Below are 18468 nucleotides of genomic sequence, written 5' to 3'. Positions count from 1 at the left end.
CTCTGTGTCTCAGTTTTCTCATCTTCAAAATGAGGTTATGATAGTAACTACCTCACAGAGTTGTGATGATTAAATGAGTTACTTCACATAAACTGCTTAGAACAGTGCTGGCACTTAGTAAATACCATACATGTGTTTATTACTACTACTCATCCACTATATTGATAACATGTAAACAGTTGTTTGAAGGATAAAAGTAATCTTAATCTGTTGGTGGGCATGGAATTAGTACAGCTTTTTTGAAGGACTATTTGATCAAATGTGCATGCTCTGCAGCTAACAGTTCTACTTCAGAAATCTGACCCAATCACATAGGGACAGAAAGGTACACGTTCAAAAACGTTCATTACATCTCTATTTCATGCTGACAAAGGGGAAACAATCTAAATAACCATCAACAGAGAAGCAAAGTATGTATGTTAGAGAAAACTGTAGCATACTAAGAAGGTATCTGTTAAAGAGTGATGTAGATTTACGTGTACTGATGAATAAAGTTGTCCAAATTATTTATACTAAAAAGTAAGTTACAAAGTAATATGTATAATATGATCTCACTTATACGAAAAATTTTTAAAGAGGTATGAAAATATACAAACTGTTAATAAGGTTATTTATATGGAGAGATGGGCAAAGTGAAAAGGGACAGGACTGCACTGCAGAGGCTAAAATGCACTAGCTACATCATAGCGATAGGAGAGACTCTAGGAGAATACAATCTCTTGCTAATTCAACCTAAGAATTCCCTTAGGCTACCTAAAGCAAAACCGAAAAGGATTGAGCACTTTGTCTGAAACTTAAAAAGTGATATTTAGTGTAAGTTTAAATAATAAAGTACACTATAAAAAATATCTCCTTGTCTCCCAAGTTTACACCTGATGCTGCAGAGTTTAAGAAACTGGTTATTAATTGGGATATTGGGGGTTACTGAACTGGGTTACTGAACTGAGCTTTAGTTGCTGCACAACATCCTTCTTCTTAAGAACCAACATTCTGAAAAAACTTGTCATTCCATTTTACTGACATTTATTTATAAAATGCTGTTTTGAATTCTTACAATGATGAAAGTTGTAGAATAACAGGACTCTAAGGAAAAGACATGAGATGAAAAAAATCAGTTTTTTTATGATTACCTTAAAACAGAGGTATAAAAGAGGTAATTAACAATACAGTTACACTGCAAATTGGACAGACTTGCAAATTTCACAGAGTCCTCTAATGTGGATCAGGGGTAAAAAGACCTGATAAAGCAGTAGTCTCTCATTAACTCAGTATGGGGGACAAATTATTTCATCTAGAAAAAAGGAAAGTAATTCTCTGTCTGGCAAATTTATAAATCTATAATCTGCCATTACAGAAATTATAATCTATATTTCTGTTTGTTATAAGATAACTTCTTACTAAAAGAAAAAAAACCCAACTATAAACCAGAGTATCAAAGATGAAAGGCAGACATGAGTTCAAATTCAAGCTCTACTACTTACTAGCTGTGTGCCCTTGGGCATGTTTCTCAGTCTCTTCTGCCTTAGTTCCTCGTCTGTAAAATGAGGGTAATAATAGTATCTAGGATTGTATTACATGAGAGACTACATTAAAAATGCTTGGCACATAGTAAGCATTCAATAAATATTGGTGATATGTCAAGATACAAGTATCATTTCCTAAATTTGGAACATTATGAAGACATGAAGTATTAAAAATGTGTCCTAGCACACATTCAACAATTTTAGAAGATCGTTATCCTTAGTGAGCTATGCATTTGAGATTTACTCAAGCTGGCAGTCCTAATTATTGAAATCCAGGCTTCCTTTTCATACGTGTCTTCTAGATGTGATGGCAAACCAATAAGACCAATTCCATATGCTGTACACAAAGAACAATGTAGCAGTGAAAAACATGGATTCTGGAGCCAAATTACCCAAGTTCAGATCCATTTTTGCTACTTACTAAGCTGTGTGACCTTGGGCAAGATTACTTAACCTCTCTGTGCCTCAGATTCTTCATCTATAAAATAAAAATATTTGTCTCATAGGGTTATTATAAAGATTATACAAGATAATTTATATAAAGCATCTAGAACAGTGCTCAAAAAATGTTAGCTATCATCATCATCATCCTTTATAGTCATTCTACAAAAGAAAGATAGACCTCTGACCACTAGCACTTGATTCTATAGAAACAACACAACTAATTCTTAAATTAGTTCTTCTGTATTCACACACTCCCCAGTATTATAACATTCTTAAAACTGGTTGGGTATTTGAACCAACATTTTGTACCTTGCCTCAATATGAGTAAGACAAAAAGTAACCTTTGTATTAGATCTTTCCAATTGCCATTGATGCAAAATTAGAGATCAAAATGCCTTATCAAAACCCACTGTAAAACTGATTTCTCTGTCTCATGCAAGTTAAATTCCTACCTGTCATCTGTATTACGGAGGGATGGAAGCCGAAAGCTCGTGTTTCTGTCAAGCTTTGACTGGCTTTTGGTCCTCTTGATGGAGCCTTTCAGGCGCTTGCTGAAGAATCCCTAGAAGGAAATGCAGAAGGTGATGGGAGAAAGAACCAAGGGGCACTTGCTGTCTCCTCACTCTCCTGCACCACCTGTGCAAAAGATACTCCGATCTTTATAACGAGGGCTAGAAACAGAACTCAGCTTTTAATTCTTTAATTTGTAAATAATGGTTGCTTGAAACCACCCAGTAATGTGATGAAAAATTGTTTTCTTCTATGATAATTGGGATAATTAAATTTTTTAATAGTGCTTAATTTCTCATTTCTTAGTTTCTATACTAGCTATGGTTTAAAAACCTCTAACTTTAATAATAGATTTAAAAAAATACAACAATATAACATAGAAAAATATAAGTTTCAATAGAAACAGCACCCAGTGATTTCCTGAAGTAAATTAAGGGAAAACAGGAAAAGAGAATAGCATGTGGAAATGCCCTGAGGAAAGAAGGTACTTGGTGCATTGGAGGAATTTTAAAGAACATACAGATAGTGAGAAGAGAAAAAGCTTTATTCTAAGATCTGCAAAAAAAAAGGATTAAGTAATCATTACAAGGTAATGTGTTGGTAAGTCTCAAAAGTGTTAAAATTTGACCTATATCACCCATGGTAAAGTTAAGTTTTAAATGTAGCTAGACTATTTTTAAATGAAATGGGGATCATTTATGAAACCACCGAAACATTTAGACTTCAGAAGAACACAGTTCTTTTTTTTTTTTTTTTTTAGGAAGATTAGGCCTGAGCTAACTACTGCCAATTCTTCTCTTTTTTTGCTGAGGGAGACTGGCCCTGAGCTAACATCCATGCCCATCTTCCTCTACTTTATATGTGGGATGCCTACCACAGCATGGCTTTTGCCAAGCGGTGCCATGTCTGCACCCGGGATCTAAACCGGCGAACTCCAGGCCACGAAGAAGCCAAACGTGTGCACTTAACCGTTGTGCCACCTGGCTGGCCCAGAACACAGTTCTTTATGGATTTTGGCCTCTGCTTGCCTCCTGCCACTTCTACCAAACTATCTGGAGTTCCTTGAACATATTCCTAGTCTTAGTACCGGGGAAATAATAAGCATCAATAAAAGTTTGTTGAATAAAAGAATAAACGCAAGAATGAATGATGATGGTCACTGCTTTCAAGAAACAATGATATTGCTGGCAGGTGTGAGGACATATTACAAATATATCAAAATGTCTTGAGAAAAGTTTGTAATTCAAAGAAAAATATTTTGACACATGGAAAATGACTTTCTAATCACTCTGAGATGAGTATCATCTTATAGAAGAGGTGTGTACAATAAATATTTCCATAAAAAAGAAAAAAATACCAAGCCAACATCAGCACATCAAATCTTTTCCATTCTTTTAGTTATCACCAAAGCCCACTGTTTTGCGGTGAAGACTATATTATTCAGGATAAGCTAGGTCATGCTTATCTAACAACCCCACAATCTTAGTGGAGTAAAACACACTGCATGTCTATGAGCAGGTCAACTAAGGAGATGGGGGCCCAGCTCTATGCTGTCCTCACTCAGGGACTTAGGTTAAGGGAGGCTCCACCTTTGTGCTTCTATAGTTGCTGCAGCAAGATAAAGGAAATGTGACAAATTAAGTATTAGCTCTTAAAGCTTCAGGTCACTTCTGGTCTCATTTCACTGGACAAAAAAGTCACATGATCATACCTAACTTCAATGGGGAAAGGATGTACAGTCCTATCATGTATCCAGAAAGAGAACTGGAAATGCTTGGTGAGCAGTAGTGTGGACTACCATAGTGCTTTTTCACACCAAGTGTTTTGTGAACACATAGGCATTGTTCCTTCCATTAGAGAAAAATGGAAACAAACTTATTTGAATCAGAAGTAGAAATATTTACCTGACTCAAGAAAAATGCTTATGTTATTTCTTGTTGTTCTTGTAGCCCAAAGAATAAGGGTAAAAACTCCTAGAAAATATCACATAGATGTAATTCCCTAGGGTGTTTTTTATTCCCTAGGCTATTTTTTATTATAGGTATATAAAGATTGATTGGAAGGAAGAAAACAAGGCTATTTTTAAAAGTACCATGTTTCTTAGAGACAGGCATTTGCCTGGTCTCCTGCACAATCTTAGTATCATTAGGGAAAGTCACTATCATTTCTTCCCTAACGCAAAGGATTTATTTACTACTTTCTATGATTCAGTCAAGATGAGTCACCACATTTGCTCATAAATGTGGTCGGCAAACCAGACCTACGTTTACAGAATTCTATTAGAATCATTTATGGTTGGTTCAAAAACCACTGGCTTAAGTTGAGATCCAGCCAAGGACCTGACCAAATACCATATATATACATATTTCTAGCAAAAACACAGTTAAGCAGTAACTAAGAATGTACTAGCAGATGTTCACTCATATAGTACTCTACCTTTTTGTGGTACTTATTATTTCATATTTCATATTTTAATCCATGGATTTAACAAATACTTATTTTATGTCCATTTGTTATAAGGCATTGTACCAGGTGTTGTAAGGGAATCAGAGATAGCATAAATTCTGCCTTCAAGGAGCTTGTAGTTTAAGATTGGATTTGGAAACTAAATATAAATACATATGACACAATTTAGAAGATAAATGTTACTAATTCCTAGCATATTTAATCACAAAATAAAAGTTAACTGTCATATTTCTTTGAATCTAGCACACCACTGGTTGTAAGTCACACCATTATTTTACATATGCTAAGAAAAAAGCTGCCAATTAAACTATAACCCAATGCTTCATCACTTAGAATTGTTATTTTGTATTAAAGAAGTTTTTTAAAGACTTATTTAGGCAGGTTTTGTCATATATCACATAGTGTATACATAAAAAATATATATGCAAAATAACCCGGTTAAGATATTCTTAATGCTTCTTCATTCTTCTCAACTACTCTTTGAACAACTACTGGTTGATGACAAACAGCATATCTTAAAAGAGTAATCTACAGAGACGTTAAAATGTGAAAAATAAGCATCTTAGAATTGATGAAATATGGTATAATTTTAGAAAGGTACATAGGAAATAATTTCAGGAATTCAAAGAAAAAGGAGGTGACATCATCTGGAGAAACAAGGGGGAGTTCTACAGAAGAAGTAGAACATGCCAGGTCCCACGGGGCAGACAGGATTCAGGTTTAGGAATGTTGAGGAGCCAAGGTTATTGTATGGAGCACAGCATGAGAAATGGCATGGAGGCAAGAACACAGAGGATATACATTAAGAAGATTTAGTCTGGCTGGCATATGATTAAGAGTCGTAAAAATAAGGCTGGAAGGGTGGTTTGTCCAGGTATTAATGTATAATTATTGATCTCAATGGCCCTTAAATTTTTGAGGGAAGGTATAATGCTATATCTGTCCTAAAATCTACCACAGTATCTAAAACTTAGTAAGTGTTCAGCAAATATCTGATAAATATATACATGAAATTATGGTTGTTTTAGGAATATAGATAAGGGAAATTTAAGACTGCCGAGAGTGGTCAGTGATATTTTACAGAGGTAATAGAATCTACTACAAAATTCTATTTTCATTTCCTTGATATAACTGAAACATGGTTTTCACCTGAAATATTGTTTAGTTTAGAACCCTATTTGGTAGAGGTTTTTCATTCTCCCCTACGCAATATTCAGTGGTGCCCAGGAAGAGGTGCTGGGATTTTCCTAGCTTACCATGGCTGCTTCCATATCACTATTCCATAAAATAATAGTTTGGAGTAAAGCATATTCTTCGAGGTTCACACCATCTTCATTTAACATCCTGTATCACTCTTTGCTGTTCTCATGCATTAATCTCTTTCACTTTCCTTTATTCACTAAGGACATTAGCCCCTAGCTTGATGTATTCCTCAGTCTCTTAACTCCTAACACCATACTAGTAACTAACCAGGTAATGATCCATCTAATATCCTAGTTTCACAATTCTTTGACTCCAATAACCCTTATCCTCATCTTCAGCTACCCATTCCTAGAGCCACATCCTAAATCTTATCATCATTCAGAGATCCTCCACCTCAGACATCTTAAGCAGGAATATTCTTCTTTCTGACTTTTCTTCCTGACCATATATCTCTTTCTTCCAATATATCTGGCTCTTCAACCTCACAGAAACCTCCAGTCTCTTGACCACCCCACTTTCTCCCTGTCCTTGTTTTCTTCCCTATCCAACCTGGACTCCTGGCCAATCATCAGAAGCTATTGAATCACCAAGAACATCCATTCTCTTAATGATCAGCTATCCCAAACCAAAATGAGATCAATGTTTAAATTTGCTCCCATGACCTGACTGTTCAGGAAGACCACATAGCTGAATAGACTGATGCCACTAAATATTCACTATCTCCAAGCTCAGCTTGGCTTCTACTATGCCTCTGTCCTGGAACAACCAAGCACTGAGCCTTCCAGCAACACTACCCACTCTGGGAAACCTCAGAGTGTATGGCATGCCCACTTTCCCACTGCCCTTTTCTGAGCAATTCCTTACATACAAGTCACTATGCTTTGTACCATGTAGTTCTTCTGCCCTGGCTGTAGCTGACTGGACTAGGGGTGGATAATTGACCCAAGGTACCTAAAAGAGTGGTCCTGGTAAGAGTTCTGCCTGTTAGGATACGGTATCATCTGGTAGCTACTAACCACTCCAGCCTGATCTCTGACCATTCTCTGCTGCATGCTTTATACTCCAGGAACTCTAAAAGCCTACAATTCTCTACATTCACCATGCCTCTCTGAAATTGCTCATATTCCCTCCTTTTTTCCTGGCCAAGTCGTCCTTTCAGACATAGCTCAGGCATGATCTCTTCTAGGGTGTCTTTCTTGACATGTCCTGACCTTGCCCTAGATTAGGTGCTCCTCCTCTGTGCTTCTAAGTATCTATAAATACAGCCAGCCTGACATTTAGCACACTGCATGCCCACTTATGCGTCAACAGTCTTCTCTACTACACTCTGAACTCCTCAGGACAGGGACTAAACAATCTTTGCATTGCCAGGGCAGGGCATTTTGTAGGGCCTCAATAAACGTTTGTAGAACTGAAATAAAACAGGCAGTAAAATGAACAAAAGCCATCATGGTGTGTTTGCTACAAGTGCCATCATGGAAAGAGCAGGGAACTCTGAATCAGAAAGTGTGGTTTCAAATCCTGGCTCCAGTTTCTCCTAGTTGAATGACCTTGGACAAGTCACAACTTCCAAGTTTTCAGATTTCTCATCTGTAAAATGAGCATTAAAAAAATCCTCACCTCGTGCCATTCCAAAACTTAAGATAACTGAATACAAAAGTATTTTTAAAATAATGGAAAACAGGTACCTATAAGTATTAATTGAATATGAATCTGGGATAAGAGACTACTGATTTTTCCTCCTAGAAACTACCACAACAAAGGAAGGGAAGGAAACTAGAAATAAGTTCCACAACAGCAGGGATTTGGGGCTGTTTTGTTGAGTGACATATGCCAGTGCCTACAGTGATATGTGGTACATTATAAGTGCTTAATAAACCTTTGCTGACTGAATGACTTTACTGAAGCCTTCCTGGTTATCATGCACTGGCCAGGTGCTTTCCAATATGTAATACCACTTAACACATGCAACAACTCCACGAAGTAGATGTTTAGTAACTTGCTTCAGGTAATACAGTTAATAGATGAGGATTTAAATCCAGTATATTGCTAGAAGTTAAAAAGTTTCATTTATTCATATATTTATTGAACATCTATTATTTGACAGATACTTGAGGCCCTTGAGATGTATCAGTGAACAAAACAAAAATCTTTGCCTTCATTAAGCTTATATACTAGGGAAAGAGACAGACAATGAACAAAGAACATAACCAATTAGTAAAAGACAAGCACGATAGAAAAATACAGCTGTGTAAAGAGAGTTAGCAATAGAAATCGGTCATGGTAGGCCTTACGGAGGAAGATTACACTGAGTAAAGATTGAAAGAGGTGAGTTAGCCTGCAGATATCAGAAGGGAAAAGCAGGCAACAGGAACAGGCTGGGCAAAGGCTTTAAGGTAAATCATGCCTCGTAAGTTCAGGAAAGAGCCAAGAACTCAATATGGCTGGAGTGGAGAAAGCAAGGGGAAGGGTTGTGGGAAATGAGGTCAGAGAGGTGAAGGGTGGTGCTGGTCCCTGTAGTGGGGTGGGTGGTGGGAGCGTGCAGATCCTGTAGGCCATTGTAAGGACCTCACCTTTTACTCTGATTTCTAAGGAAATCAACAATGAGAGACAAGACCATTCAAAACAGTCATAAATAAGCAAGCATTAGCTTTTCTGAGAGAAATACTTTTAGCTACAAAAATAGAAATGTGCACTGACTTAATGCGGTATTGAGCAAGAATGTGCAATATATGAACAGTTCATTTCTTCATCAACAGTAGATCACATACCAACAGCCAAGATACAGAGAAGATATCTGACTATTCTCAGGTCACACAACTGCTAAGTGGCAGAGTAGAAATTCAAGTCCAGGCAGCCTGACTCTGGAATCCTCGCTTTCAAACCACTACACTATACTAATTGTCCACATTCTAACGCCTCTTCAAACACTCTAGGCACTATGATATAATGTATTTCCCCATGTGTACTATATTTAATTTCTACACATACCTCATTATAGAATTATATAACACAAAGGGGCAGAAACACAATATGCCAATTCGAAAATATGAGGGAGAAAAGAAAACAAAGAAAAAAACCACTAGTGTGACATCTGACTTAGAAAAATTTGCCCCTACACCTCCTATATATATAATTAAACTAAAGTAAAATTGAAACCCTATTGAAATTACTTTTATATCTAACTGATTCTGTGGTTACTAAGAGAAAAAGATCAAATATAAAATTTAAAAATAGCTGGATGCCAAGAACTAAATGCTTCTATTTCACATGAATTTATGATATCTATGGAGTAAACGATGCTCCTATAAGCATATTCTAAAAACACAACAGCATAAATGGAAACAAAGGAAAAGACTGCAAACAAACTGATTTCATCTTTGTGATACCAACCTAATCTGAAAGAATACTAATAAAACTTTCCAAATCCTACTTCATCCGATTCTCCTTTGAAATGCCGTTGCTACCATCTACAATTCTTAAAGATAGTAAAAGGCTTATCATTTTAAACAACTACAGTGCCACAGAAATTGATACAACTAAAATGACATACTTTAATTTGTTGGTACTCACTATTTTCTGTCAAAATAAGGCTTAAAATTAGCAACTGCCAGTGAAAGAAAAACCAAATGCTGCCTTTCTCTGGAGCTTGGTAAATGTTAAGATAACAATAAAAGTTGTTCACGACCTGCAAATTGGAGTAACCCCCAAAGACTGAACTTGGCTATCAGGGCATGATTGGTAACTGAAATAAAACCGCTGCTACGCAACCACTCTCAGATGCCTCACCAGTGGCAATAAGAGACACTGACTTGCCAGTGTCCTAGTGCTGCTGCCGTTCCCTCAAGACATGGAGAAGTGGAGGCAGAGAAACATGTCATCACCTTCACACAAAACACAGTGATGTGCAACAGAACCCTGCTTTAATCCTGTTTGAGACTTTCACGTCGGTGACACACGAGGGATTAAGCAATTCTAGGTGATTAAGTAATTTTAATAGCAGTTCCTTAAAATGTTATATGACTCATACTAAGAAAATGCCCCCTGGTCAACTAGAAAGAACCCAGGTGAGAACTGTTTTCATTCTTGCTTTAAAGTTTTCGTTTAATTAGTAAATTAACTTCTATGTAGTTTGCATATTTTAGCAGTTCATATTATGGACTGTCAGTACCTGAGAAATTATTCCCTTCCTTGCTCTCTTAATATAACTTAGGAACTTGTAGATGTTCAGAAAGTGTTGACTAAAATCTAACTGTAGAAAATGAACAAGGAAAAAGGAAAAGGAAGAGCATCTGAAATGTTAAACTCCACTTTCCAGTCACCATATTCTACTTAGTTAGTTTATCTTCCAGTTATTGGAAGTCCAAACAGGAAGGGAAACTCTAGGTAACAAGAATAATAATGAAACAACAAACAGCTGTAACAGCTGTAGAGCGCGTTATGGTTAACAAGCAGTTTCAATGTAGGTAATTTCTTCCCTAGTGGGGGCTTTTGTTTTTTGTTTTTGCAAATTTAAGCATCAAAGGGAAAAAGAAAGGTTCTATCATAAATTACAGTTGTTTTTCTAGCTCAGAGCTGATGAATCAGAATCTTCGGGCATGGAGCACAGTGATCTGCATTTTGGACAAGCATCTAATGATTCCCTTTAATTAAGCAAAGCAAAATTTTTATTATGAAACTTTTAAACATACAAAAGCACAGAAATTAATATATTAAGCACATACCCATTAATCAGATCTAACCAATGTTAACATATTAATATGTTATTAAAAGATAAAAGTAAAATATGTATGTTATAATAGTAACATGTTATAATTATTATAATAAAACAGTATGATATGTTATAACATATTGATATGTTAAGATTTGCTAGGGGGGCAAATGGAAGATATTTAGCACTTTCTCTATTCCTAATTAAATTCACTGTCGTAGAGATTCATTTTCATTTGATAGAATACTGCTATGTCACATTTCTTTTGATTATTATCTTCCTGTTAAATATTTTCAAACCTTTTACTTTCAACTTTTATATATTATGTTTTAAAATGTATCTTTTCTTTTAAAATATTAGGTTTATTGAGGTATAATTTACAAAAGGCAAAATACACTATTTTTACGTGCATAGCTTGATGAATTTTGACAAATGTATCCTACCACAACTGAGATATACAACATTTCTATCACCCAAAAAATTTCTTCCTGTTCATTTATAGTCAATCTCTTTCTCCTCCTCCGCTCCTAGAAACCACTGATCTGCTTTGTCCCTATAGTTTTATCTTTCCCAGAATGCTATATAAATGGAATTACGCACTATGGAGTCTTCTTTCACGTAGTATACAGTGAAATTTCTCCACGTTCTTGCATGTAACAGTAGTTCACTCCTTTTTCTTCCACTCTATGGATATACTAAAGTCTGTCTATCCATTTGCCAACTGATAGACATTTGGATTGTTTCTAGTTTGGGTCTATTGAGAATAAATCTGCTAAAAAAATTTGTGAACAATCTTCATGTGGACATGGTTTGGGAACCACTGAGTTAAAACCTTGGTTGGAAATTCACAAACAGCACGAAGAAATGGCAATCTTTTAAGAGGATAGGATGTTAATGAGGTGGAGTAGGGGAGAGATCTTGAGAAGGGAAGGTATCCCTGATGTTTTTGCCTTTATATTTGAAACAATTTTAGATTTACAGAAAATTTGGAAAAATAGTACAGAGAGTTTTCCTTTGCCCAGCTTTCCCTAATGTTAACATCTTAACACATTTTTGCCTCTGGCTTTTCAGTAACCATTACAGAAAGATTTTCCTACATTAAGGTTAAAGAGGAATTCAGCTATGTTTTCTTCTAATAGTTGTGTGGTTTATTTTATTTTTTTACATTTAGATCCCTAACCCATGTGGAGTTTACTCTTGTATAAGGTGTGAGATACACATCTAATTTTATCTTTTTTCCAAATGGTTACTCAGTTGTCCCTACACTATTTATTTTCAGGAAATGGTTTCCAGGAAACCATTCCCGCTTTCTTTAATAGGAGTTAGTCTCTCACTTCTGATTATCTAAGATCTTTTGTTTATACTACTGTTTTCCTCTGTCATGACCAAAAATTAGTTCTATTCCTATGTTATATTCCCCTACTGAATCTTAGCTCTTGAAGGCAAATATTATCAAGCTCAACTTTGTATTTCTTCAATGCTTAGCATACAGTGGGCTACTTACATATTTCCAGAATGCTAATAATTAATCCAAACTTTTTATTAAGAAAAGTTCAATTCATTCAAGAAATTAGGGAAAATATCTAATACATATGAGGGGAAAAAAAACCCCTCAAAATTATTAAAATAAAACCAAATCTAGTTTTTAAAGAGGAAAAGTTTATTATTTGGAATATTGTCTTCTATAGACCATCTCAGTTCCTGCTAATGAAGTGTGTTGATTTTCTTATGACTAGCAGAGAGATCTTAACTCACGTTTAACAGAGTATGAATATTAAGGAAGACAGCTTTAAGGGATAAAATAATGAGAAACGATAGGTCAAAAGTAAGAAAGAGAACATCCCCTCAAAGTAAGAAAGAGAACATCCCCTTAAAGTAAGGTCTATCAGTCTATTGGACAGTCTCCCGGAGGTTATCATGGAAGCCCGAAAAAGCATCAGATAATATAATGTGAAAGTTTTTCATTGTCAGGGGAGATGGACTAGATGAATTTAATTGAAGTTTGCCATCTCTCAATTCTAGGACTCTAAGAATAACAGCACTACAGATGGAGGAGGGCTTTGAAGCCTATTAGTTATTTAAAAAAATAAAATTCTTACTGCCTCTCGTGAAACAAAATGCACCTAAAACCCATATTATGGAAATGGTGGTGAGCAAAAGGTACAAAGTAAAACAATATAATTACTTTTTACTAATGTCTATCAGGATAGGGCTTTTGTTTTTTAAAGAATAAAGTGGGGAAGGGAGGGAGAAATACATCATGGAAAAGATTTTATTAGGCATATTTACACCACTTCTAGAGGCTATTTCGTTAAGTGTACTGCTTTTAATGCTGCAAACATTCTTTTTCCATTATAAATTTAGGCCCCCAAATATTAACAAATTGGTCCTTAGTATATAGTACCTTTTTATCAGCAAACCTCCAAGCATCTTAAAACATTTGTGGAATATTTAATTATCATAAAAAAGGAATCATAGGCCCTACAGGAGGTCAAACAATTTGCTCTTGGTCACACACATGAGATGCTGGCTGAACATACATTAAAAAATACATCCTTATCACTCCTTTGCCTGTTCTAGGTATAAATTCTTAAATGCTAATGATATGAAATCATTGTATTGATATTCTGGCAGAATTAAACATGCAGGTGACACAGGCCCTAGATCACATGTCAGAGGAGTACAGAGCCTTTTTCAACTGCAGGCACCTGATTTTAATAGGGAAGTACTCCTGTGTGACAATGGTCTCACTGACTGCATAAGATATGAGCCTATGTAGTGAAGGACAATTCATCAGGTTTTGACCTTCACTTCTGCTGAATAAATTGTCTTTTTTTCCATTTAACTTTTAAAGAGTTGAGAGGCAGACCACATTCCTACACATCCAATTATTCCTTGAATGAGAAGCAAACTGAGAAAGATAGTCCCCAAGAGTCACTCTATCATTATTCTCACAGGGCTTCCACAGAAGAAAATTATTTCTTTCTACTCCCTATATTCTGCCCTTAATTCTATTTTACTTAACAGATTAATGCAGACCCTTCAAAATGCACAATATTAATTTAAAACCATCAACTAATGATGACGATGCTATGGCATAAGAGGTTAATGTCTTTGCAATGTTCCTACCTTGGGTAATCATGAATGCACCTATATATTAAATGAGTTTTCATAAACAGATCAGGAAAAAGAAAATGTCAGTGCTCGAGTTATAAGATAAATGAGATATAGTCCTGATCTTCTAGAAGAGTAGTTTATGAACTGTCTTGACCATGAATCAAATGAGAAAAATATTGTTGGTGTGCATTCCTAAAATTGTTTACCTATAAATTATAAGAATGTTCTGATGTATGACTATAAAATATTCAAGAAAATAAAAATTTAAAAAGAGTGACATTTTTAAAAAATCAAAGATTTAATATTTTCTTTCTGCAAACCAAATAGATCGTGCTGTGTACCCTCTGAGGTATATACATCCCATTCTGGAGACCATCACTAGAATCACATACTAGGGAAGGCAACTATACAAATAATGACCCCACAATACAACACTACCAGTACTATAATGGATAAATGCACACTCCTATTGGTCTCATGCTAATGAAGCCTGGTACTGGTTTACAGGAAGAATAACAAGCACTGATAACTGAAGTCAGTAAGTGGCAGTGGGGCTGGAAAAGAGGGGCTGGCTGAATTCAAAAGTGACTGAATGCGGGAGGAAGGAGAAGAGAATACTATGGCTCTTAGGTTTTTGGCTCTTGGAACTGAAGAAATTTGTAGTATAGTCATGCATCGTTGAATAACAGGGATATGTTCTGAGAAATGCATCATTAGGCGATATCGTCCTTGCATGAACATCATAGAGTGTAGTTACACAAACCTACTACACACCTAGGCTATATGGTACTAATCTTACGGGACCACCATCATATGTGCAGTCCATCATTGACAGAAACATCGTTATGCAGCACATGACTATATTACAAAGTTAGAAATACAGGGGGAAACAATTTTTTGGAAAAACATAAGCGAATACAGCTTGGGGAAAGCTGAATTTAAATTACTATGGGACATCAGAACTAAGCATTAGTAGAACAGTACAGAGGATTGTTTAGAAGAAGATTCTCTAAAACAACAATTAATTTCATTGCTATACAAGTCATAAAAAGATCCTTCTAATATGAAGATCTCAGCACTACCCCACTAAACAAGCCCACATATAACACATCTTATAAGAATGCAGAGGCAGAGGTAGACTATATATGAAATGAAAACAGTCAAGAAGTTTAGTTAATAGACATGAACTAACGGAAGAGATATAAACTACACTATATAAGATAGAAATGACTCATGAGATGTGAAAACTTGCAAAAATTAAAAAATATTCTGTATATACATGATGGCTATAATCTGCCTTTTTCTTTTAAAACCAAATATCATGCTTCCTATTTCTATATCCTTGAGTAAAAATGTATAGAACTATCTTCCTTATAGTAGGTAAAATCACAGTAGTTCACATAAAAATGCAAATATGCAAAGTATCAGTAATAAGCACCTAAAAAAAACTTGTAGAAAATAAGCAGCCAATACATAATGAAACATATTTGCCTTTTGCCTTCCTAAAATAGATTTTATTTAACCTAATATATCCAAAATATTATCATTTCAAATTACAATCAAATTAAGAAATATTCAGATATTTTCTATTCTTTTTCCCAAGTTTTTTTTAAACAGTTTTATTGAGATATAATTCAAATACCATCAAATTCACCCTTTTAAAGTGTACAATTTAGTGCTTGTTGTATATTCAAAATGTTGTGCAAGTGTTACCACAGTCTAATTCCAGAACATTTTCATCATTCTCAAAATATATCCTGTACCTATTAGCAGTTACTCCCTATCCCCCCCTCAACCCCTGGCAACCATTAATCTGTTTTCTGTCTCTATGGATTTGCCTATTCTGGACATTTCATACATAGAATTATAAAATATGAGGCCTGTTGTATCTGGCTTCATTCACTTAGCATAATGTTTTCAAGGTTCATCAAAATGTAGCAAGGTATCAGCACTTCACTCCTTCTTATGATTGAATAACACTCCATTATATGGATAGACCACATTTTGTATATCCACCTTTCAGCTGATGGCCATTTGGGTTGTGTCTACTTTTTGGCTATTATGAATAATGCTGCTATGACCATTCATGTACAAGATTTTGTGTGAACATATGTTTTCAATTTTCTTGTACATATACCTAGAAGTAGAATTGCTAGGTCATATGGTAACTCTATGTTTAACCTTTTGAGGAACTGTCAAACTGTTTTTCAAAGTTGCTACACCATTTTACATTCCCTCCAGCAATATGTGGGGGTTCCAATTTTTCCACATCCTCACCAACACTTATTGTCTTTTTTTTTTGTGAGGAAGATTGGTCCTGAGATAACGTCCGTTGCCAATCTTCCTCTTTTTGCTTGAGGAAGATTGGTGCTGTGCTAACATCTATGCCGGTCTTCCTCTATTTTATGTGGGATGCTGCCAAAGCACAGCTTGACAAGCAGTGCTAGGTCTGCGCCCAGGATCCAAACCTGTGAACCCTGGGCCACCAAAGCAGAGTGCACAAACTTAACCACTATGCTACCAGGCTGGCCCCAACACTTATTATTGTCTTTCTTTTTGATTATAGCCATCCTAGTGCGTATGAAGCGCTATCTCAGTATGGTTTTGATTCACATTTCCTAATGACTAACGATGTTGAGCATCTTTTCATGTGTGTATTGGCCATTTGTATATGTTTGGAGAAATGTCTATTCAAATCCTTTTGGAGGCTTTTCTTTTAATAACTACTCAATAGTCTGACAAAAAATTTTATAATGATATTTTAATCAAACAATCCCCTTGGAATAAAGTTCCTTTAAAATGAAATTAGTAGATGTAAAATATAAAACAAAGCATTTAAAAGTCCAGTGGAATGGTACAGGCACTGGTTATAGAATTAAAGGGCCTGAAGGCAGGAAGGCACCTCGAAGGTATTACTGTTTACCAGCAATGCTTGTACCTTGTTGAACAAAGGTATAGCTGAGAAGTATAAAAATACCTTTCTGTACAGCTAGCCCTAGCAAAATCAAGAAGTTGGCCAGGTTTCCTTTCTACATCTCTTGCTTCCTAACTTGTGTGAAATAGGAAAGCATCTGATAGTTATACTTAGTGGCTAATTATATGCTCCCTTAAGTGGGCATTAGTACTTCAAAACGCTGATCTCTAATTGTGAAATGAAAGGTGTTAAGCTTCCACTTCTCCATTAAAGTAGAAGGAAAATATCTTTGCTTTGAGGAAGAGGGGCCTATAGTATACTATCCATAAGCATGAGCTATAAGTGAGTTCATTGAGAGAAGAGTACTCTCTCAAACAGCCCTCTCCTCCTGGGCAGGATAAGTTGGAATCTCCACTAGCTAGTACGGCTGCAAACCTGCTTCTAGGAATAACCATTGACTGAGGAAGGTTTCCATCATTCTTTGATTCTTTCAAGTTTAGAATCTTGACAATCTTCCCTGCTATACCTGCTCCCTTTTCCTCCAGGTATTTGCTATCTCCTTTCTATCCCCGTTAATGGGTCGTATCTAACCTTATTCCTTTTTACTCTGCTCCAAATTTTATATTTTCTAAGATATTTATCATTAAAAGATTTTAAAATTATACCCATTCTGATTACAAAATGATTTAAAGATATAGTTAATGTTTACTACCTTCAGACTATAATTTTTCTTTCCTGACATTCCCATGTTTATTATATTATTTTTACCTCTGGAAGTAATATTTTGATAGACATAATGTGACTACATAGTCATATATTATATATTCATACATATATAAATATAAATATACTCTTTATTAAAAGAGGTATCACTGCAGGGTGACCCTATTATGGATTTCAACTCCATGCAGATGGTCAGTAAAGAGAAGGAAGATGGATATAGAATCTTTGAGCAGCAGAGGACAGAATTTTAAGTGTCCTGGAATACAATAGCAATGAGAATACAGAAACAGAAATAGTATTGTAGCTGGGTGCTATGAATTCAAACTGATTATTTCACCCTTAAGACTGAGATTCTGAGGCTGGTCAGAGGTCACTGTGTCACAATAAGGCAAGTTATTTTGTAAATTTAGACTGGTCATCTGAACTGACTGTGGCAAACAGAGAAGGGCAACTAATACCCTATGCAGCAATTTGTTTCTGAGCAATAGCAGGCCACTGAGAAAATACTGCTTGTTAGTTTCTTATGCCAGACTTGAAGGTATAAAAGAAAGCACTGATGTCCACAGGAAAGACACTGACTAAAATGGGTTCCTAATATTTTAACCAATCATTTTAGACAAATAGTTCTCAACCCTGGTTGCATGTTAGAATCATCTGGGAAGGTTTTAAAAAATACAGAAGACTGGGTTCCAGTCCAGAGATTTTGATTTAACTGGTCTGAAGTGGACCCCAGGCATTAGTATTGTTTTTTTTTTAAGTTCTTTAGGTGATTTTTAGGATGGCCAGAGCTGAAAACCACTGATTTAGACAATGAACACTTTCTGGTCTTTATTAAGTCGGCATGAAGCTTTCTGTCT

At 35.6% G+C, this 18468-nt stretch overlaps 1 protein-coding gene across 18 annotated transcripts in view; it reads right to left on the bottom strand.

Annotated features, from left to right (window-relative positions):
• The window catches only part of RASAL2 (RAS protein activator like 2), a 364089-nt gene that overhangs the window by 58055 nt on the left and 287566 nt on the right, over positions 1-18468 (bottom strand). For all 18 annotated transcript variants that reach the window (XM_070266178.1, XM_070266179.1, XM_005609568.4 and 15 more), the window contains 1 exon segment: positions 2420-2529. In XM_070266178.1, the coding sequence (XP_070122279.1) occupies positions 2420-2529 (110 nt within the window).

This window comes from Equus caballus, chromosome 5 (genome assembly GCF_041296265.1).
Source record: "Equus caballus isolate H_3958 breed thoroughbred chromosome 5, TB-T2T, whole genome shotgun sequence".
Lineage (NCBI taxonomy): Eukaryota > Metazoa > Chordata > Mammalia > Perissodactyla > Equidae > Equus > Equus caballus.
The sequence above is the reverse complement of the archived record's forward strand: the minus strand, read 5'-3'. Positions and strand labels throughout refer to the sequence as shown.